This window comes from Cloeon dipterum, chromosome 2 (genome assembly GCF_949628265.1).
Source record: "Cloeon dipterum chromosome 2, ieCloDipt1.1, whole genome shotgun sequence".
In the NCBI taxonomy this organism is placed as follows: Eukaryota; Metazoa; Arthropoda; class Insecta; order Ephemeroptera; family Baetidae; genus Cloeon; species Cloeon dipterum.
In genome coordinates, this window is record NC_088787.1 from 9,252,722 (window position 1) to 9,276,305 (window position 23,584).

The 23,584-nt window shown below is 37.0% G+C and overlaps 1 protein-coding gene across 10 annotated transcripts in view; it reads right to left on the reverse strand.

Moving 5' to 3' along the window:
• Nucleotides 1-646: 646 nt before the first annotated feature.
• Nucleotides 647-23,584, reverse strand: part of Cadps (calcium-dependent secretion activator 1) — a 36,857-nt gene continuing 13,919 nt past the window's right edge. For 2 of the 10 annotated variants that reach the window (XM_065480947.1, XM_065480946.1), the window contains exons 4-27: nt 22,145-22,370; nt 21,302-21,549; nt 18,675-18,698; nt 18,263-18,356; nt 15,864-16,097; nt 15,090-15,405; nt 15,010-15,030; nt 14,088-14,276; nt 13,883-14,019; nt 12,898-13,085; nt 12,654-12,689; nt 10,754-10,919; nt 10,028-10,154; nt 9,945-9,971; nt 8,767-8,876; nt 8,381-8,395; nt 6,859-7,015; nt 6,050-6,332; nt 5,324-5,477; nt 4,149-4,307; nt 4,046-4,066; nt 3,844-3,960; nt 3,450-3,700; nt 647-2,733 (exon numbers count right to left, since the gene is read on the reverse strand). In XM_065480947.1, the coding sequence (XP_065337019.1) occupies nt 2,526-2,733; nt 3,450-3,700; nt 3,844-3,960; nt 4,046-4,066; nt 4,149-4,307; nt 5,324-5,477; nt 6,050-6,332; nt 6,859-7,015; nt 8,381-8,395; nt 8,767-8,876; nt 9,945-9,971; nt 10,028-10,154; nt 10,754-10,919; nt 12,654-12,689; nt 12,898-13,085; nt 13,883-14,019; nt 14,088-14,276; nt 15,010-15,030; nt 15,090-15,405; nt 15,864-16,097; nt 18,263-18,356; nt 18,675-18,698; nt 21,302-21,549; nt 22,145-22,370 (3,508 nt within the window). In that variant the 3' untranslated portion in view covers nt 647-2,525. The remainder of the gene's footprint in view (nt 2,734-3,449; nt 3,701-3,843; nt 3,961-4,045; nt 4,067-4,148; nt 4,308-5,323; nt 5,478-6,049; nt 6,333-6,858; nt 7,016-8,380; nt 8,396-8,766; nt 8,877-9,944; nt 9,972-10,027; nt 10,155-10,753; nt 10,920-12,653; nt 12,690-12,897; nt 13,086-13,882; nt 14,020-14,087; nt 14,277-15,009; nt 15,031-15,089; nt 15,406-15,863; nt 16,098-18,262; nt 18,357-18,674; nt 18,699-21,301; nt 21,550-22,144; nt 22,371-23,584) is intronic. The other 8 variants (XM_065480951.1, XM_065480948.1, XM_065480949.1 and 5 more) reach the window with 8 other exon arrangements.

Below are 23,584 nucleotides of genomic sequence, written 5' to 3' on the forward strand. Positions count from 1 at the left end.
TTATAAATAGTCAAACGATATTGTCGGAAATCTTTTAATTTAATAGAACTAATTTTTTTAATTTGTGACTGTCATTGCCCTTCTCAGTAATTCATTCATTTCGGGCTTGCCTACAAATTATAAAAGGAAAAACTGGAATTTTTCAATTTTGCTACAGCAGGAAAGACAATTTCATTAAATTGATTAAAATTCGTCCTCGCAAGCTGTATCATCGCATGAGTGCTCTCTCCAGGCTATCTGCGGAAGTTGTGTCTGCTTACGCCTCTGATTTTACAGTTTTTTTTATCACACAAGAGGCGAGAAAATGACTCACGGGCGCGTGAATGATGCACGAATTGAACTCGTGAGATGGTCTATGACCTCATCTGAACAAGAGGACAAAAAAACATAATGCAACACTGGAGTGGTGCTTCTTTTTTCTTCTTTTAATTAAATTGTTCGGGTCGAAACGTACAAAATTACACAAAAATGTGAAATACTTAGTTGTAGTTTAATTTCATGCAGTTTCTGTGTAAAAAACCCTCTCTGCTTGTGGTTAATCAATAAAACTACTTATCTTAGACGAAAAGATTTGGTGTGAATTTTATTAAACTTTTGAGCATTTTTTCAAGTGTGTGGTGCTGATAGAAATAAAACTACAAAGTGATTTCGGCTTTTCTCATTGGATGATTTTACTGTCAATTATAATTTAATCTTAGTCAAACGTGGTTATTGGAATCGGCCGTAGACAGCGCGTCGTAATTATCGTAATGCATGCTTATTTCCTCTTTTCAAAGACAAAAATGGTACATTTTCCTCCTCGACATATTTTATTCCATTATTTCCCTTTTCGGTCGTGGTGGGCAAGCTGGCGGATTATTGGTTTTTCTTTTCTTAATTCTGGCATTATTTGCTGCTTTCCGAACTCGACATACGCGGTCGTGTGTGAATATACTTTATAATTAAGTCACGCGATCGGCCTGACGCTGGAATCGTCTGCCGGGCCAATTGGGGCCAATTACCGCTCATTACGCGCGGCCGTTGTCACCGAGATGAGAACTATCAACTCTCGTGTGTGACGTTTTTCTCAGTGCGTGGATTGAGGAGATGGCTTTTCCAGGATAAAATCAATAAAGGTGGAGCACATTCAATTGATTACTTGCATGCACCGATTAAAAATTTATATATGAATCAATCATGATAGAGCGTCGTTTTTATTAAAAGTTAAATACTTTTTTCATCTTTAATTCATGACTATGTGAATTGATTTAGAATACTTGGAAATTGGAATATAAGCATGGGGTTGGAATGTTAAAAAAGACCCATCCTATCTGGAGGGTCTTTTAAAATTAAATGTTAATTTTAAAAATATTCTTTGCACACTTCTGGAGCGCTTCTCCAGCTCCTCAATCCATTTTGATACTGTTTGCTAGAGATCCATGAGAAATAGAGAAGAGAGAAAGAGATATACGTGGACTAACAATGTGGTACAGCGTACTCTTAGCGTGTGTCGTCGGTATTGAAACAACGTTGTGTTATGTTTTTTTACGTCTCGAGGAGTTATAGACAGACAGAGAGAAACTAGCTTATGTACAATTTGTATAATAGATTTTTAGCCACCCGTGGCCGCTGTCCGGTCCTCCTCGGCCGCCTCCGAATATGCCTCCCTAAAGCGACTATTTGCACGAATTTATGAATTCACACCAGAGTCGGTGAGATGGACACGCTACAACATGACTAGACACAATCCACCCACGTCTCTGGACAGACACAGAAATGTGTAAAGACGGGAGCAAAATTAGCGGAAAGACGCTCTCCAGCTCGATTTTGAGCGATCCAATATTTTGTGGGTTCGTTTTTGACACAGAATTTGAAACACACACGTCACGCCTCAAATGCAGTCTCACAGAGTTGTTATTTATTATAGAAAAATCGAAAGGGCGGATATTTATATATTTTTATAAGCACTTTTTTTCTCAAAAACACATGCACTTTGATATGAAACGTACGCGGGTTCTTAAAAATGACACCTATCAGTACAAAATATTCTCTGCCAAGCATGGAAGCTACAAAGATTTCAACAGCGTAATTTATATTTCAAAAATGCTTTCGCTATAGAAACAACCCACTCATTCCGGTCTCGCTCATCGTCGTGTGTTTGTTTTATGACCAAAAGAAACGTGTGGACAACAATGAAATAGGCTTACAGCAAACAATGTGTTGAGCTGGAGCTTTCGCGCTTCGGAGAAGGCCGAGGAGCGGGCGTTGCGAGTGTCAGAGATCATGAATTTGCGCCTCGATCACCCGCGCTAACCAACCAAACAACAATCGTAATAATATAGAATATAATTTTCGTCGATATATCGCGCGGTATAATGCCTTTCTTTTTTAAGTCTCGTATAATATACTTGTAATCAATCAATCAATCAGTGAGTGTGTGTGTATGTGTGTGTGTGTGTGGATCGCGTATTTACAGAACAAGGGCCCGTTGGTGTTGCTCAAAGGCCGAGTAACAAACTTTGTGAAATAACTGTACAAGGCAGGCACTAAAACCAACTGCTGGGCCCTCCGAACTTGCCGGCCATGCCGCCCAGGCCCTTGCCCAGCATGCCGCCCATTTTGCCGACCACGTTGGTGGTCAGGTTCTGCACCTTGGCCACCACGTTGCCGTCCTCGCCGCCCAGCGTCTCGCGGATCGTCACCTTTGGCTTGCCGCGCTCACCGTCGTCGTCGATGCCCGTCTCGGGGTAACCTCTGCAAAAGAAACGAAATTTGTGCACATTTTATTGAATTATGTTTGTTTATTTTTATATTTTATAAATTTAAATTCCCAGAATGAAAAATTGGGAAATAAAATTTACTTCTGGAAAATATTTCTGGATACATTTTAAGCTCAGTCAGCTGTTGTGGTGTATAAATCAATGTCAATTCGCCAGTTGTATAAGGCTCTTAATGTTTGAAGCCTCCAACAGATGGCGCCACTGTATACTTTAGTAATAAATTTAATTTTAAGGCACTTTTCGCTGCGATTTCAGACTCAATCCTGCCACCCTGCATTCTTCACTTAACATGCTTTCTTTTGACGTGCTGAAAACCAAAATCGGTTAAGCCAATCGCCGTAGAATCGTGAAAAACTATTTTTTGAAATATAAAATCTTTTCCAACGTTTCTACGGCGAATGCCTGGACTGATTTTGATTTTCAGCACGTCAAAAGAAAACATATTTAGTGAAGAATGCACAGTAGCAAGATTGAGTCTGAAATCACAGTGGAATTTCATTAAAATTAAATTTGCTACAAAAGTATACGGTGGCTCCATCTGTAGGCGGCTTCGAACACTAAGGGATTATACAATTGGTGTATTTTAGAGCTTATTTTCTTTCGTCACCCATCAGGGATTAAATTATGTTTCAGTTAAATGAAATTGAATTATACAGGAATAATAAAGTAAGTAACAAAAATTGGACTTACTCAGCGCCATCGTAGTCCCTAGAGGAGCCGGCGGTGAGTGCGCAGGTGGCCTCTTCGGTTTGCATGCGCTGCGAAACGGTTTGGTAGGTCTTGGAGTTGAGCTTGTCCTCGGTGACGCCTTGCAGCTCAAAGTCCGAGTACAGCTTCTTGACCACCTGCGCGAGGCACGTGCACTGGTACGGGTGCAGGCTGTGGTCCAGACGCTCGCCCAGCCAGTTGCACAGCAACTGGATCTGTCCAGTGTACCACAACTGGAAAAAAACGTCTTTTATCCAAAAATATCCACATAAAAGCCCAAATTATTTGTTTAAAACATGTTTTTTTACCAATAAATGATGAATACTCAAACGGAACATTTTTTGGCATTTTAAAAAATAAATTTTTCGTCGCATACCTCGAAGAAGTTGAGGATCCAGAGCTCGTCGTTGACCTTGCTGCGGATCTGGTCGACGTTGTTGCGCTCAAAGCTGACGTACGCCTGTCCCATCTCCTTTCCCGAGCCAGACACGTTCTGCAGAGGGTAAAAGCACATGAAAGAAGCGGTGTCGCGGGGTCATTCCCTCGGCAGAGCGGGAGAGAAGATGACAGAAACTTACCACATTCAGGTTGACCTTTTGCTATTGTTTGATAGAGAAAAGCATGCAGCAAGGAGAGAAAGGTAAAAAGAGTAAGCGAGAGAGGCGATTGTAATGCACTCACGGTGAAGCTGAGAATCGAGCCGATCAGGCTGCCCTCGTCGTAGCGCGACAACTTGGACAGCGTGTTCTCCAGCACGGACACCAGCTTGTTGATCAGCCCCTGCGTCATCGCCAGCGACGTGCGTTCGATCAGGTCGTCGATCTTTGTGTGGTATTGATGCTATAATGTGGATATAGACATGTCTCAAGTTTCTGATGTAATTTTGATGATGAGTAAAGTAATTTAACATGCTTCGCGTGTGATATAAATCAAATAAAAAAAATTTAAATTGTAGAACAAAGAAAAAAAATGTTTTTAAAACCAATGGAAATAATATGAACAAAATTAAATAAAATATTTAATGAATTTTATAGCCGATTTGGTAGCTATTTTTCGATAAAAAATGTAATACCCTACAAAAAATTATATACATTTTTATCATAAGTAAAATTAAACGTTTAAAATGTGAATTTCATTGAATTATATTTTTGTATAAATCAACTAATTAAACAAGAAATCTATCATAATCAACTATATGAGCCATTCCATCGATTATTTTGAATATCAAAAGTATTTTTTCGTTTTTTTGTTGTTACAAACTAATTCTAAAAATCTTTTGTGTATGAAATGTTTTGATTTTCTCCGTCATTATGTGACGATAGTTTTTTCTTTTTTATGGTCCCTCAAGTTAAATGAAAATGAATAAATTAAAATTGTTCAATGATGAGTAAAACATAAAATATAAATTTAGGTTTTTTTCATTTTCTAGCTATAATGATTATTTAAACCGTGTTCTTAAAAACCCGTTTGAATTTTTTCAATAATATCCAAGGATGACGAAATTCAACTGAAAAGTCAAGAACAAAATTGGAACCGTCGGAAAAATATATTTGCTTCATCAACAAGTATATGATCCTTAAATATGTTGATGAAGTTTGTTAAAAACTGTAGAATTTCGGCCTGCAGTCAAAGTTTTGGTAATTTTCCGAGTGTCACTCATCTCAAAAGAGATGCACTGATAAAAAAGAACTGTTCAACCTGTTCCATTATTTGTGGGAAAATTGTTACCACAAAAAAATATTTTTTTGTACAGCAAAATAAAAATAACAATTCTAGCTAGAATTACAAAAGTTACCAAAACAAAATATTTTGACAAAAAATGGAGCCCTATTAGTAATTAAATAAAATTGTTTTACCACGTCAACGCCGTCAACGGCGCACAATTTGAAAGACTGATTCTTTGCGTCGAGAATCACGTTGATCATGCCGCACATCTCGGACGCGACGATGTAGTCGGTCGAGTTGAGAGTGAAGCCCTTTTTGAGCCACGACTGGAAAGACGATTCCGTCCTGCAGAGCAAGGATTAACCTGGCATTAGCGGCAAATCCGCAGGGAATACGATAAAACTATAGTAGAGTACTATATAATACTGAAGCCTATCAGGATTACTCTCTCAAAAGCCCAACAAGAGTCTACAGCTGATACTGCGGTCTAGCTACACTTAATTACTCCGGCAACATTTTCTTGGATTAAAAATATTGGTTTTTTAAATCGTTTAACTTCCTTAACATTGGCAAACGCACAAAACCTTGAAATTAGTTTAAATTTCAAATTAAATATTTCTAAATTTTTTTTCTGTATGAAAACCTGTATTTTTAGTATTTGGATTCGTCTAAAATACTGAATTTCGGTAAAAAGTTAGTAGATATTTAATAAAATAAAATAAACCAATTTTAATTCAAGAAAATTCTTGCTGGAGAAATTGATTTTTACCTGTTAAACCGTTAAAAGCCCTAAAAACCATCTCAAAAGTGTATTTTTTGTTTAGTGTATGTACATAGTTTGATGAAAATATTGGAAAAATCCTCGAGCGAATCATGTGTGAAAATTTATATAAAAAATTAGAACAAAAAAGACGCACCTTTGAATGCACGAGTCGATCATATCACAGGCCATGAGTTTGAGCCGCTGCTCCAGGTGCTGGCGGAACTCGGCGTCCGGCCAGTGCAGGTCCCGGATGAACGACTGCAAGGCGTCCAGCTTCCAGAAGAGGTCCTCCGAGGTGGCGCAGCCGTTGCGCTCCTTCTCGAAGCCCTTGTGGATCGACTGCGCAATCGATGACTCCATCAGGTCGACGTAGCGCACCACCAGCGGCGCGAACGTCTCCCTCAGGTGAGAGTGGAACCTGCCGTTCTTCAAATTGTCTGAAATATCAGCGAAATTAAAAATTTTCCTAAATCAGATTTTTTTTCAGGATATCCATCAAAACTTAACAAAGATAAAAACGGCTGCAAATTTTACTGTTGAGTTTTTCCTTAAAGATCACCTTTGACGAAGTTTCTGAGCACACCAATCGATTCTTCAGGGTAGAATTAGGTACAGTGGATATTTTTTCCGACCAAAAAGTCCAGCGCGACGTGCGAACTTTTTTCCCGCCAAAACAATATGAACGTATATGCGAGAACTGCGCATGCGTCAGAGCTGGCTTGAGCACTTGCAGTGAGACCACCTGTACGAATGACTTATTTGTCAGATCCAAAAGCTCTGACGCATGCGCAGTTCACGCATTCATATTGTTTTGGCGGGAAAAACGTTCTACTTGTGCTACGCACGTCACGCTCGACATTTTGGTCGGAAAAATATCCATTTTACCTAATTCAACCCTCAAGAATCGATTGATGTGCTCAGAAACTTCGTCAAAGATGGTCTTTAAATGTTATAGTGACTCACCGTCCATGCGGAGATAGTCGTTGAGGATCTGGAAGAGCGGGAACGAGTCCCAGGTGTCGGGCGGCTGTTCGGCCAGCACCTGGTCCATGTCCACGGCGAAGAGGGACCAGAAGATCTCGGCGTGCTCCACCAGCAGGTCGCTGAACCACGCGAACGCCTGCGGACGGTCCAGAGTATTAAGCGGAATTTGGCGCCGAGCGGACGCATGCACCGCTAGGGGCTCCGCCGAGTAACGGGGGCTCCGCGTCACTACACCGCGTGCACACTACACTTAGCGGGCGGGCCGCGCCGGGGCCGAGGCCCGCCCAACAAAACCGTGGTCTGGCATGCGAGGCGACGCAAATAGAAAGAACGACCGCGTTGCGCAAAAAAGCACCATCAGGGTTTTTTTACAGGGTTTGTGTGTTCCATTTTATAATTTCAGTGTGGGAACAGCCCGGGGAAGATTGGCAGAAATATTAAACGGTAGAATTTGCTGCTATTTTTATTATAATTCTGTTCGTGATGACGTAAACTGAAAATGGCAATGAAAATTGAAGTTTTTATTCTATGAAAAAATTGTGTTACTTCACTCCATAAATTCACTTGAGGATTTTTACATTTTTCTATTTAAAAACAAATTAAACTGCCAAAAAGGTGGAAAATGACGAAAGTTATATGTAATTATTTATGTTACATCCCTCAAGTTGCAATTAAATATTTAATTCAATTTGGCTTTCAAAATTTATTTATTTACTATAGTTGAAAGATCAATTTTGTTACTTAATTAAAATTTATAAATCCCTCAAAAGCACTTAATATAATTTAAGAAATTAACTAACCAAACATTAGCATTAAAATTTAGAAAAAATTGTTGAATTTAAAAAAATTATCCATATTCACAGAACCTTTGATATTTAAGTCCTGGTTCTGTTGCCATTTTCACGTTTTTTATTCAATTTCTGGTAGGACTGAGAGGTATTTGTAATAATTTACTAATTTTGTGAGCTCCTATTATCTTCACGAATCTATGATATATGATCATGCAATTTTAAGCTGATTTCTAAATGAAAGAATAAAATTTAGATTATTAAGAAATAAATACACAATGAGAGTAAATGCTTCTAGATTGCATAACAAACAATCTGAATGTACGAGAAAATAACAACAACTTTAACTTCGTGTTTAGATTAAATTGCCTACAAAATAATTTGCAAGTTTGAATAAAGAGCATTCAAGTCCCTCAGCCCTACATTAAAATTCTTATAAATTATTCTAAATATCCAGAGCTGTTCCACACCAAATAAATTAGCAATTTCATAACAAGAATTCATTTTATCTTACAATTTAAAAGTTAGAAAATGATGCTTTACATCATTCACAACAGAAAGGGTGGTGATCGAACTATTTACATACGGAGAGGAGGTGAGAGATGATGCGAAATTAGAGGCGTTTGCTTTTTTTGGTGTGTCAGAGAGTGTGTGTGCGATGGTCGGTGTTGTTTGCGCAAGCGGAGAATAGGATGAGAAACATCGATACTCACTTTGTCCTGTCCGAACTTTGGGGAGAGAGAAGGAGAGAGAGAGAAAGAAGGTTTTAGAATTTTTGTCGCATCAGTAAAGTGCTCTGATCAATCAATCAATCAGTCAGATGGACTTGGGCGGCGTCTTTCGAGAATAAAACACGCCGCGCGCATCTCGCATCAAGAGAGTGAGAGTAAAAAAAAATTAACAAAAAATAAAAATACAGCAGCCTGATCGAAATCATCGCTGGACATTTACACAGAACGCAAATCTCGACAAATGACATAGTATGGTAAAAAAGAAGTCGACACAGTTATAGTTATTTATACACGATTACGTGTTCAGAGGCTCGACATGTCATGCGACACAGGAGGGACACACATGCCGGGTCCACGCGCCCGCTCACCTCCGCGTAGTGCTCCTCGTTCTGTTGCAGCAAATCGACGCACAGCTCGGCCAGGTGGATCAGGTCCTCGAGCCGCTTGCCCGGCGGAATCGCCACCTCCGTCCCGTCATCTGCGGGCACACGGTCAGAAAAAAAACGCCTGCCCCGGCCCACGCTATGCAACCTGCCACGCTCAACGGCCCGGCAGATTGCATATTCACCAAATTTTTCTTCAATAATTTGGTTTTAAATTATAACAGGGTAAGAAAAATTATTGAAATTACGAAAATTAAAAATAATTGAAATGATAAGAGATGTATCATTATTATTTATTAGTGATTTACTACAAGCCGTCCGTTTTAAATACTCTGAATATTTTGATCTGCAAAACTTTTTATAGGTTTTTCGCAATCTAATATACTCTTTTGTTCCGTGCTGGTTTTCTTTAAATTTTTAAATATGAAAATAGTAAAAATATTTCAATATAATAATATCAATGATTTTAAAGAAATTATCATGGTAAAATGTGAGTTGGGAAAATACAAACAAACTGCAAGAAATAGGGAAAATTCTGTAGTTTAGTACAGTGGTTTGTACTGCTCAATTGGAAATAAGGAGAAGAGCTGGGAAATCAAGACGTCTTTACTCAGGAAAAACGTATTTAAATTTGGATGCTTCTGAAGCAAACTAGGCGATTGTGTTTGGTTTACATTTCAACTTTATATCTCTAGAAATAATGTTTTAAAACCATGATTATTTTCTTTAAAATCTTCAAGACCACCGTGTTTTTTATAACTAAAATCCCGTAATTGCCAAAACTTTAGACCATTTTTCGAGTGATATAATATGTTAAAAGACATTTAGCATGGTTTTGGTTTTTGGAGACGGTAAAATTATGTAATTCGTGCTCATTTCGTGTAAAAATTGTACCAAAAGGTCCACCTTCCTAAATCCCCAACATTGAATAAAAATTTTTGTCGAAGGTAATATAATAATTGCTGTGAAGATTGTGTGATAACCAAAAGAAGCTTCTTTGAATCTTAAAGAAACATTAAAAATATTCCAAAAATGTATAAATGCAAAAAATCCGCTGAAATTGAGTTGAATTAATAAAATTTTTAGTACGAAATAAATATTAGTTTTTTTTTTTAATTTGGCTATTCAATATTTGTTGATAATAAATTGATTGACGAACTCACCATTCAGAGGCATCTGCTCGGGGTTGCCTGGAAAAGAAGTAGAAGAAGTCTCGGATGTCGCCAAACCTAAAGCGAAAACTTACCACCGTCGATTTTGGCCTCTTTCGAGAGACGCTCGTAGTTGACGAGCGCCGCGGTTTCCAGACTTTTCTTGATCATCCCTCGCACCTCCTCAGGGGGCACCGGCGTCACAATGTCCTTCATCAGCACCTGTAAACACATCGCACAGAGTTATAGCTGAAACTATATTTCAAAATAATATTGCTGCGTTCTGGGTTGTATTGTAAAATGAGGAATAAAAAGGCAAATCATTAGGATTCCTGCTTAGTTTTTCGACATATAATATAGTTGCAACAAATTTTCGCTGTTAGGTAATACCCAATGCCTAGCAATGTGTCGATTTAAATTGCAAGTTTCTAAATGAATGTAAATTCAATTAAATACATATTTATAAATAATTGTTTATTTTTTAAGTTTAAAATTGATTTTTTAAAATGATTCTTGTATTTTGAAATAGCAGTACAGTAAAAAGTTCTTAATTTAATATTCTAAAACATAAAGTTTCATTTTTGTTTCTGAGGAAATGTTTTTTAATAAATTAATTTAAAGCAATGTTAAAATCCAGTCAAACGTCGTCGTTTTTGAAAGAAATGAGTAAATAATAGATTTAAATATTTTATATACAAGTGAGGCTTAGAGCAGTAAAGAGATTTGAGCTCTCCAAAATAAAAATAATAAAAAGAAATATACAAACAAAAAGCACGAATAAAATTGTTCCGGTAAAGCGAATAATTTTTCCCTGCACTCACCCTTTCCAAGAGGGAGAGGGTGGCCTTGAGGGCGCCCTCAGGCCTGCCGAAGGGAAAGCAGAAGCGGAAGTTGGTGATCTGGTGCTCGAGCAGGACCCGAAGCCGCTCCTTGACGTCCTGGAACTTCTCCTTCTCGTCGTGCGTGACGGTGCCAACGCCGTCCGGCCTGTGGACGAGAGCAGAATTAGCACGCGTCCGGCAGGGGAGGCGCGATCGGCTCCAGGTCCAAGAGCTAGCGGCCGCTGTACACATATCGCTTTTTCCAGAAAACCAAGAGTGTGTTCAGTGTTCGTGTGGGTGCACGTGACGACGTCGACGACGAACACATCACACTCGACAACTACTTGAGGGGCAGGCAAGACTAATGTTTTTCAACCACACTCACACGCTCAGGGCAACTTTTTTTTCCACGCTTTATACTCTCGGAAGCACACAGTTTTAGTATTGAAATCACTTCTTTTCTGCGGCGAATTTAAGCAAACAATCGAAGCGACAAAGTTTGGAAAAATATACAACGAAAAAGTGCCCTGACAAACACAACATGCAGGATCAGTGCAGTGCTATAATGTGAGCGAAGAGACGGGCCCGTATTCAAAATCAGCGTCTAAGAAGCGAAAAATTCCAAAATGTCGAAACACTAGCAAAAAAATTACTCCAAACGGCGGCAGAGGAAAAGAGACTACACATCCAATGTCTGATGGCAGTGTCTATTTCGTGGTTTTAGGGCATTTTCTCTAATTTTCACTAAAACATCAATTAAGTTTTGCAATTTGCGTTAATTGTTAGTGTCCAAAGCTGACTAGAGATAGTGCCAACGTTCAATCACAAATTCTGGGCTCATTTTAGACGTTAAAAGTTCCACGAAATTGCAAAATACAATAGAAAACTGTGTCTGCGAACACACTAATTTCTTTATATTTTTTTCTACTTCGGTTTTTTATTTTATTTCTTCGCCTGTTTATTTTATTCGTGGTTAAAAATGTGTTTTTTACGAAAACCAAATTTTTCTGATTTAAATTTTACGGTTTTCATCTATTTCAGTAAAAAAATCTTATTTTATAGTGATTTCGCTTCAAGGTAGCGATATAATATATGCAAAAAGCTAAATATTCAGTCCAATAATACTGATGGAATTTGTATTTTTTTAATTCCTCAAATACAGACCAATGAAAAGCCAACAAATAATTTTAATCTTTGTTAAATTTGCTATTAACATAGAATGCATAAAATTACACGATTTACGCTCATTTGATCGACCTGTAATGATGGGATGCTCAGAAAAAAACGTTGATTATCTAAATTTCACAGCACTATGTGTCATATTGCAGTCATATTGATCCTGCTGTACAATATACATACTTGTATTAACTAATTTGACTAAAAATGTAGTAACTCATGCTCAATTTACTGGAAAAATAGATCGTTTTAAAATTATAATATTAATTTGAAAATAGACGATGACGCTATTAACTAGCAGCTCCGAGCACAAATATTTTCGCGAATTTGCAAAAACCGCTAAAAAATTTCCTATCGAGTCTAATTTTTACTTCTACAAGAAGCCTGCAATTTTTCTCAAATAATTTGTGTATTATAGAACAGTGTGTCTTTTTTGTACCATCTAATCATCTACATTTTGTGTTTGCGTGTATACATCTGTATGATGATCATAAATATATGTGAATACAACTCAAATCTCTTTTCCACGCCGGCACTATATGTGAAGAAAACCACCACTTTATCAAATATGTACACATCAACTTTAGAAAAATACCACTTCTTTTTTTATAAATATAAATACAATTGAAAAAGAATACGAAGAGAGGAATACAACAATATATAGAGTTCTAAAAATATACTGATAAAAAGGGCCCGTCCCGGAGCTAAGCTGTAGTGTTGTTACCTGCCCACGGCCGTACTGTCCTCGACCAGTTCGGCGCTGTCAGGACATTAGAGAAAAATAGAGGAGAAACTTGTGTTAAAACAGCGAAAAGGAGCGGACAACTGAGCGAGTTGCTTGTTTTTCTCAGGTGCTCGCTCGAATCGAAGGAAAAGAGAGCATATAGTGAGATATGAGTAAATAATGTAAATCATAATGAGACCGCGCCAGGAGTCAGCAGTCGCGTATTCGTGCTCGAGCGGCTCACCTGTTGCCGTGCACGTGGCTGGCACAAAAGGCGAAACTGTAGTGCATCAGGGTCGGGTCGATCATCACGCCCTTTTCGGCGCGGTCCAGAAGGTCGCTCAGGTAGCACAGGTGGCGGAAGCAGCCGCGCACGCCGTACCGCGCGCAGTACTCGTCCAGAACGAAAATCTGGCCAGGGCTGAACCAGCCCTGCAAATTTCCGAAAAGAAAAAAGCGTATCAGTAAGAGAAAGACAGACAAAAACCAAACTCGGCATGACTGCAAAAAATAGCAATATTATTTTTAAATCGACTCAGCGGGGTCCAGATGTGCGATAAAATTGGTTCGTACTGCGCAGATTCAAGATGGCGTCTCAATGTGGGAAACAAAAAGCTCTTTTTGGATTGCCGTGAGAGTGTCAAGAGTTTGTTTTTACGATCCAAAAGACACAATTAGTACAAGTAATGCACATAATTATGTCACAATATTGACCAAAACTTGGTTCTTTTCGCGCATTTTTACGTGACCGTTTTTTCGCGCCGTATCTACGCGTTGCACGAATCTGGTCCCCGGTGAATCAACTTGTTAAAGTTGATAAAATTTTTTTCTTTTTGCATCAGACATGTACACTTTTATGAAATAAGAGGAACCAATGAAAAGATTTTTCCTTAGTTTGAGGTTTAATGGGTATTTCCATAGTAGCTTTAAAATCAGACAAGTAACGTTTCTCTAATTATTGTAAGATTTGGTTTGCAGACTCTTCGAATCGATCGATATTTGTAATTTTCACCATATCTTGAAATTTTTGCGAATTTTTACGATTCATTAAATTGTTTGCTCATTGTCGGTAAAAAGCTGTTGAAGTAGCCACGGATTAAAATATTTTCATTAAAACTACAATTATTAAAATATTAAAAAGTTAATTAACTAACAGTAATAAAAATAAAAATCATTTTTTACATTTTTCTTATTCTAGCCCTATTAAATTTTCTTTCAACAAGACTTACCAAGGAACAATAAGGGTCATTTAGGCGGTAATCTAATGCAGAGGTCTGAAGGGTTTTGAAGCTTCCTGCGTGGTCGTATTTGCAAGGGTCGGCCGAAATGTACTCCTCCATCCCGTGCTTTCTAGCTCTGTCGGCGTCTGCGTTGGCAGAAGAAAAAGAATTAAATTACAAATTCAAGCAGCAGGGACGGCTGGCTGAGTGGTACCTCCTTGAATTTTTGAGATTGTCGAATTTTTCCCAGCAATGTTGATGGGAGGGGTGGGTTTGTGCGCCTGGCCAGTCGCTCTGTACATGGCCATCACCCAGAGGTGGCTCTCGTTCTCGTCATCACAAGCGTAGAGAACGCTGTCCCCGTCTCTGACCGCGTTGAAAAAGAACTGCCCCCCAACCAGGTCTGACCCCCGAAAAATAACGGTTAAAATTGGTCGTAAATGATATTTGAATAGCACGAAAATTAATTCAAATTGACCAGTTTAATAAATAAACGAAACGACCAACACATGGCGCCACCGTATACTTTCGTAATAAATTTAATTTTAAGGCACTTCCGCTTCGATTTCAGACTCAATCCTGCCACTGTGCATTCTTCACTTAAAATGCATTCATTTGACGTGCTGAAAATCGAAAATGGTTCAGCCAATCACCGTTGAATCTCGAAAAATTATTTTTAGAAATAAACAATCTTTTCTAACGATTCTACAGCGAATGGCTGGACTGATGTTGGTTTTGAGCACGTCAAAAGAAAGAATATTAAGTGAAGAATGCACAGTGGCAGGATTGAGACTGGAATCGCGGCGGAATTGCCTTAAAATGAAATTTATTACGAGAGTTTTCGCAGGTAATTCGTGGCTTCGAACACTAAGGGCTTATGCAACTGGTGAATTGATTTTTAATTTTAATTCAAATTTTAGTATAAATTATATGAATGCCTTCGATTCTATAAGCTCCAAAGGTTCACATTGGAAATAAATAAATTAAATTATAATTAAAATTCTTCAAAATGTTTAAAAATCTAATTAACATATTGAAAATTGTTTTTAATAAGGTTTGATTATTTAATTTTGTTGATTATTTAATTTATTAAATAATCATTGGTTAGTCACTAAAATTAGGAAAAAACTCCTTACCCATTCCAACCATCAAATTGGCTGAAAAAAAATAATATCAGGTTAACTGCTTGGCAATAATTTAAAGTGTCACAAGTTACCACTCGCGGGCTCGATGTAGTCGACGGTGTATCCGTCGAGTTGCATCATCTCAGAAGGCTCGGTCTTCTTCTCCTTGTAGCTGCACATGGCGAACGTGTACTGCGACACCTGCACCAGCACGAAGTACCGCTTTTTCCACTTCTTCCACACCGACTTGCCGACGGCGTAGAGCATGCCGCAGTGCTTCATGTTCAGCGGCTTGTCCATTCGGCAGATGATTTTTATTTTCAGGTCCTGATCGGCGGCATTCTTCGGCACCGTCATCTTGTGCCACTCAGGCGCCCGCGACGACACCGGCGTCGGCTTCAGCAGCACCTGAGTAATCAGACCGTCTCAATTATTGATTCAATTTCATAGAGAATAGTAGAAAAATCAGTTAGATCGCGTATAATCTTTCCTAAGGCTCTGATTTACGTTGAATTCGACACTTTTGAATTAATATTTTTGCTTTTAACATGAATTTGCTTTGTTTAAACAAGTATAAATTATAATACTGTTATAATTAAAAATAACTTGAATTACAGCAGTTTCCACAAGTAAATAGATTGTTAAAAATGAAATAGTGTTTTAAAAAAAATCAATATACATATTTTTTATAATCTAAATCAATTATTTTTTATCATTTAGTAAGCAAAAGTGAATATCTAGCAACCAATATTTTATAAATTATTAATAGAAGTACTGTACTATATAACATTATTTATTAACAATATTTATGGACATCCTCCCTATTTGTTTATTAGCTCAATTAATTTAGATTCAGATTTTATTACCTTTCCCAGCTCTTTGTCTTCGAGGGCAAGCATGCCAGGGTTTTCGGTGTACAGCTTGACCTTGACCGAGGGTAGGGGGTGCGTGGTGGTGAAGTCGCCCTGCGTGTCCCACATGGGCTTGGACGCCTCGGCCTGGTCCGTCTGGTATTTTTCTCCTCCCTCCACCTCCATGGTGCAGTAGACGATGCGGTTCGGCGCCAAACTCTTCAGCCCTTTCACTTCTTGCACCACAACCTGAAATTTAATTACGAAACTTCAATTTGGTTTTAAGCAAAAATTTAATGCTAACAAAAATTGAAAAAAAATTAACAGTTAACTTTAATTTCAATTGATTTTACCTCAAGGTTTAATAATTGATTACGCCTATTTTGGAAACCAGGGAAAATTGAAGATTTAAATAAACTGACGATAGTGAAAGTTTTTTTTATTTATTTAATTCCAAATGGATGTTATCTACATTTCGGGTTCTCAAGAGTGTTTTTAAAAAATTTACTGCACGTAGTTTCATTAATATTAAACCTCAAAAAGCTGATTTAATTGAATAAAAACGATGCAGTTAAATTTTTCCCCCGAAACAAATGCTTAATTTTGGTTTCAACATTTTGCAATAAATTAGAATTTTCATATTACAAAAAAAACTTTCAATATGCGAGAACAGATGATTTTGTTTGATTTAAAAAAATCCAACTGACATAACATTTACATTTGGATAAAAATGAACACATTTGCAAAAAAAATTTTAGACAGCTCTAAAAGTGATCCATGCTCCATTGATGGCCCCGTAACGATAAGAAGCTAAGAAATATTCGACCCTATAAATTTCTGTGGCAAAATAAAAGTCTATAAAACTTTAGGGTGCCCTTGTCTTCTCATTTGGAGAGTTTCCAACTAAAGGGAAATTGCTAATTTGGAATTTCCAGCCTAGGATGAGATCAAGAGTACTTCGTGGAAGCGGCTGTTTCGCAAAAGTTGAACAGCCCTTTGAGCACAATAGCGAAGCAGGCCGGTAACTAGCTCTTTGATCAACAGATGTTTAAACAAAATGAATTTACATTAAAATACATCCAAGGGCTTGTTTGATCATTGTTATATATGCAGCTTTATCTCTGGTGGTGCGCGCGCGGGGAAAGCCCGCCGGCTCATTTGATAAACATTGCACACACATTATGCGCGTTGCGAGCGAGCGCAAGCGGCTCGCGTGACCTCTTGTCCGGAAAATTGACTTAATAAACGCGCTCGCCCCGTTACTTTTTATGCCAGCCGACATTTTACGCCGGCTTGGCTAAGAGGGAGTGCATGTCGCTACTTTTCGTTTCGGCGCTCCCTTGTAAATGCAGATTTTTTGTTCCCGAGACGCCGAGTGCCACGTGCGTGTCCGCGAGCGGGCGAGCGAGCGACCCAAATGGGAGAGGTCGGGGGTGGAAAGTAACGATATCAATCGCGCGGGTAATAGCTGAATCCGTGTGTATTTATGGCTCCAGGTTTATGGACGAGTTTTATTTCCGTTTTTTTTTTCATTTTACTTAAGAGAAAAGAGAGCTTTCTTTACAGCACAATAAAAATGGTCTTTGCGATTATTTGTTTCCGACAGCTAAATCGTAATATTCATCTCGGTCTCTTTTCAGTCTGCCAAATATAATATTATATGATATTTTCTGTTGATTTCCTCGGCTTGGCAAGGTACCAATGACAGATTTGGGGTTTTCTTCTCGTCGTAAAAAAATGCATGGCGTATAAGGGGATGGAGTGTTTTGTTTCAAGGAGAGTAAAAATTTATTTCCAGTAAGTAAGCAGAGATTGAGACTTTTAAAACTATTTTTTAATTTTTGTAGCAACCATCTTTAACTTTTTTAGTAAATTCACCAGTTGCATAAGCTCTAATAGTGTTTGAAGCTTCCAACAGATGGCACCACCGTATACTTTCGTAATAAATTAATTTTAATGCACTTCCCCTGCGATTTAAGAATTAATCCAGCCACTGTGGGCTCTTCATTAAATATGCTTTCTTTTGAAGTGCTGAAAACCAAAATCAGTCCAGCCATTCGCAGCAGAAACGTTGGAAAAGATTTAATATTTAAAAAAAATAGTTTTTCACGATTCTACGGCGATTTGCTAAACCAATTTTAGTTTTCAGCACGTCAAAAGAAAGCAAATTAAGTTAAGAACCCACAGTAGCAGGATTGAGTCTGAAATCGCAGTGGAAGTGCCTTAAAATTAAATTTATCACTAAAGTATTCGGTGGCGCCATCTGTTGGTGGCTTCGAACACTATGGACTTATAAACAACTTATTGTATTGTAAAAAATATCAATTGAAAATTAATGTAAATATTTTTTTGTGGTTAATAAAAACCACAAACACATCCCACATTAGAGGTTTGGATTAAAATAATGTTCTGACCTCAAGTTGGAAGGTGAGGACAACATCCATCTTGGTCAGCTGGGTGTCACTGTCTGCAGAGTCTCCTTCGAGTTTGGCCAGGGAGCCTTGTGACCTGTCAGAAAATGCAGAGTCAGCGTTTGCGGTCTGGACGCTGCGGCTTGTGGGTCGATGACAGAGGGAGATTGTTATGAGGGTGAGATTGTGAGAATGTATATATGCGCAAAGAAAAGTCCAATCAGTCAATTTGAGCTACTAATAAGTAATCGATAATATATAATAATGAATATATTTCCTCTGCTCGTTGGAACGGAATAGAGAGAAGGTGAGAGAAACAAAAAGCAAAATCGAAAGAGAGCCAAATCGAAAACGAATTTGGTGTGTGTTGCACAAAAAGTGTCGGTCTTCTCACCGAAGGTTCAGCGCTACCTGCCTTAAAATTGAGCTTCTTCGCCGACTTCGCGTCAGGGAAACATATAAAACGAAGGAGAGAAGATGAGAATTGATTAATTAATTGTGTCAATCGGACCAGAATGCGGTTTTTCGCCGGCAGCGTGCGTCGGCATGCGTCGACACGCGTCTCCGGCGCTAGCAGAAAACTCATCGGATGCGAATCAGGCAAGCAATAAAAGCAGCAGCAGAGCGCGTTTGTGACAAAAAGATAGAGATAAATATAGCGTACGTGTGTTTGTGTTTATACGTGTGTTCGACAAGAATGAAGAGAAAGAGAGAGCGAGAGAGAGAGAGAAAAAAAGCGGAAAATTTATGATAGAGGTTACAGTGCAGAGCGGCTTTTAAAAGTTTCGACCTACAGAAAAGGGGCTAGAGATTTTACCTTACAATTTTTTTAATACAAATAAATTAATTGAGGAACTAACCAACTAATTAATTGAGAAAGCAACATCAATTTAGCGGTGGTTAATTAAATGTAAACATAAAAATTAACTTATCACAAAATTCCAACCTCATCAATAGTATTTGTAAAAATTAAGGAATTTTGTTCAAACAAAGTTTTAATTTGAGAGAGGTTAGTTTATTGCTGTTTCCTTTTAAATTTTTTAGAAAAAAACTTATTAAAGAGCACATTGTACATCTCGGAATGGCAACCAAACTGTTTCAAGCTAATTTTTCGTTAATTTGTTTAATTCGCCAGTAAAATTTTTGTAACAGAATAAAATATATTATATTTTGCCATTTTTAACGCTTTTGTATAAAACAATATTTAAATAAATTTTACTGTAGTTACATTTTGTGGAAAGAATTCTATCAGTTTAATTGAAATCACCTCTTTCTTATCGATGGTTAAAAAATATAATGCGATAAAAAATATATTTTACTCCATAAAACATTACCAACAACCATAATTTGACCTAAATAATGTCGAGTTAAATTTTACGTTCTACACATTGTAATGTATCGCCAAGCCAAACCAAGAAAAGTAGAAAATTAAAAAATGTTGACCAACACCAAAAATAAACTGCCCGAGAATCTTAATTTGAGCTGGAGCATTAAACCAACAATGTTTAAAATTTTGAGCGCTTTGTAGAATTTTAAGAGAAATGCACAAACATTAATAATGTTTAAATAAACTGTTTTCGTACGATTTTTTTTTATTAAATTCTTCTAGTTGAATGTTTCGTACTCATTTGGTGGCTAAAGTTAAATCAGACTATATATTGTTAAATTAAATTATCAATAATCGATTAATTAGCTGGTTTCAAGCCTTTTCATATTATTAAATCACTCTGAAATCCATTTAAAGTGGAATGATACTGGGCAACAATTGAAAATTATTTAAATTGTTGGATGCCTTAAACAATTGACCGATAAAAAATTTGTTCAACAATTTGCAATAATAAAAAAATGACCTTCCTACAATAAAAATTCAAATTTTGCCAATTTTCTCCAAAATTTACAGTGCTTGAACATATTTTCTTGGCATATTCCGATTCCTCTCGTCGAGATCTGTCCAACGGTGTGTGCCACTTATTGGGGAAACTCTTGATTTTGAAATTAAATCGGATTTCAAGGAAGGAGACAGCCATTACCATTTGAAAAGCAAGCTAACTTTCCAGCCAATTTTCTCAAAAAATTACAGCGCTCCTTAGGTCAATTTAGGCTTTAACTGAATCCTAAGGGATGAGTTTATGCATTGGCAACAAGCATTTTCCAGGCTTTTCCAGTATCATTCCTCTTTAAAGTATCAAAGACCCAGTCAAAATAATACAAAAAAAAACAATTGCATTTTTTATGTGGAAACATATTGTAAAAAACCTTCTGAAAAATTCAAGTTTGATCTGTCATTGTTTGTATACAATTAAAATAAGAAAAAATTCTAAAAATAGGGCAACCGTTGTTTATCAGCAGAAATGCTAAAAATATTAAATCTGAATTAAAGATAGGTCAAAACTCTGCAAAGCTCGAACGAGAATGAATTTGTTCCGATATACTGTGTCAGAGTGTGGATCGATATTTGTGGAGTGTGTTCGTGTGAGTGTATAAAATCCAAGGCAAATCATATATTGACAACAATGAGATATGCCAGTGGCGGATCTTGATATATATAAAAAATTTCCTCCTGCTGTTATTTCTTGTAAAAATAGCCGACTCCGATAAGAGCACAAGGCAAACACCATGCAGTCAAAACACACAGTTTGCAGCTTGACCACTCGTTTCCAATCTCAAAGCATGCAAGAGAGAGAGAGAGAGAGGCTCTAGAAGAGAACTTTTCTGCACCAATATACTTCAGCTCAGCCGCACACTAAAACCCAACACTCTGTGCAAATCTCTGGTGTACGTACGAGAATAACCAACTTCAACAACTACGGCACACAATATCTTAATCCTTGTAATGAAAGACTCTAAACCTTTAATAATTATATTATACTGTGTATGATACAGCGAATTCTTTTTTTTTTTAAATTATTAATCCCATACGCCAATCATGCTTTTGTCTAAAAATGAATCTTTAATTTCAAAAAGGCAAGATCCGCCACTGATGAAAGGCGCTATAATGAGGTAGAGTGACATTCGGGGCCGGAGTAGGACATGCAAAGGCACCTGTGGTTGTATCGTTTCAGTTTGAGGCCGTATTTCGAGTCGGCGGTGCCTTTGGACACGGGCACGTTCTCCAGGTTGGCCATCAGAGTGTTGATCGACCCTTTGAGCTCTTCAATGTACAGTGACTCCATTTCCTTGAGCACAAACTTTGGCATCAGCTTTCTGTTCTTTTCCATCTCGGCCACTTTCTGCATCCGACCATCCAGCTCGCGCCGGATCGCGGCAGCCTGCTCGTCGATCGAGTCGAGCTGCGGACAGAAAATTTCAAATTCCCTCACAATTATATAAAGGCTTCAAACTAATTTTTTATTACGGATGTAAATTTAATAAGCAACATTATAATCATGCAATGCGTGAATAATAATTTATATTAATAATTATTATCAAATTTAAAAGTGAAAAATATTTCAATCATTTTTTCATTTTTTTTTATTTTCAACATTTTAAAATTATAGAGATTGACTTAACGAAGAATACGCGTTGAAAAATTGGTAAAATATGATTTACGATGATTTTCTTTTTATTTTATTTAAATATCCCAACCTAAATCTTAAATATTGTGATGCAAAGTTAAATTTTCCTAAGAGGAATTCACATTAGGTGTTGAACTCATGCAAAATATTTATTTTCTAGACTGAAGCCTTAAACCTAAGAGAACAAGGATTGACTCTAATATCGGAGCAGAAATAAAAAATCAAATTTTGCAAAATTGTAAAGTAGAGAAATTAGAAAAATTGCCATAATTTTTACCCCCATAATTTGTTAATTAAATTAATGAATTAATTTAAAAAAACAATATTTTTAACACATGGATTTTGTCCAATCAATTTTGATTTATCGTACCTGCAAGGCATTGAACAGGAGTTGGTGCTCAAACTTCTTGACGCCCAAAATCTGCTGGAACATGTCGTAAAGCTGCTCCTTGGAGAGGATCATTTCACTATTCAGCTGCTGCTGCATTCGACCCGGCCGCTTGGCGTCGTCGTCGCCCTTGAAGATGCAATCGAACTTTGCCATCCAAGAAGTTAGCACCGTCTCTTTGCTCAGGCCGTCGATCTCGGGCAGTGACCTGCATCAAACGCAGACCAAAAGGCAAGAAAGTGATGAAAAAAGTGGTTCTTTTGTCACTCAATCTCGGGTTAACAAGTCGGAAAAAATGTGTCCTTGTGAGTTTGATCGTGGAAAAGATTAAGCAAGTCGCGGTTGTTGTAGGTACACGGACCAAAATGATTCCGTGACTGGCTCACGTTTAGCCTTTTATTCTTTTAAATATAAAAGCCGATATTTGAGGTCTGTCGAAAAATGTTCACATTATTTTATCTTAAAGAGATCGTTTAAAGTGCGATAAATTGTTAAAAATGAGAGAATTCGTGTTCAATTTAAATTTATTTTTTTTTAAATTCAAAGGTTTTATAGCATTTGGCTTACAGATTAACCGATTTAAAATTTAAAACTTTTCACGAGTGAGTTTAGATTGGAAATTTTGGTTTAACGACTGTAATTTTAATAATTTATTAAATCAAAGACTTTTATATGTTTGGGAATTTCAGATGAAGAATACATTTTTCTGAGCGGCAGTTATTTTAGGCTCCAAATGCGCATGAACCACGCGATTTTCAAAGTATTGAATCACACACACTTAAAACGTTTTTAAATCATATAAAATGAGTGTCATATATTTTGATTTAAAAACTTTAAACGATCAAAACGATCTTCATTTTCGGCGCTTTGATATTTTTTGTGACTTAAATTATCTTCTTTTTGTTAAATATTTTTTCAAAATTTTAATATATTAACAAAGCAAAATGAATATGGTTGATGCGCTATCAAAGATAAGTAAAAAAGATTTATTTGTCTGAAATTATTTTTGGAATACTGAACCATTAACTATAGGCTGTTAAAATTGTTTGAAATATTATGCTGCAACCATAGAAGACACTCTGTTTGTATTTAAAGAAAAAGAAAATGCGTTTGAAAATTAAAATGCAATATCAACAAAAATAAACAAATCTAATGACCATACTATCAATAATTTTAAATCAGCCAAACTAGTTTATTTAGTTTATTGTCATTTTCATTTAATATTAATTTAAACTCTTACCTAGGAGAGTGGATAATTTGTTAGGGTATAGAGAATAAAAAATTACAGTTATGTTCAACTTAAAAGTAAAACCCCGTACACAAAAAACTCCAGCCATTTGGCAAAGATTTTGATGAAAATTATCTTGACCAGATATCAGACATTTAATTTAATTTTAGCGTTCTCGTTTCAAATTTAAAATC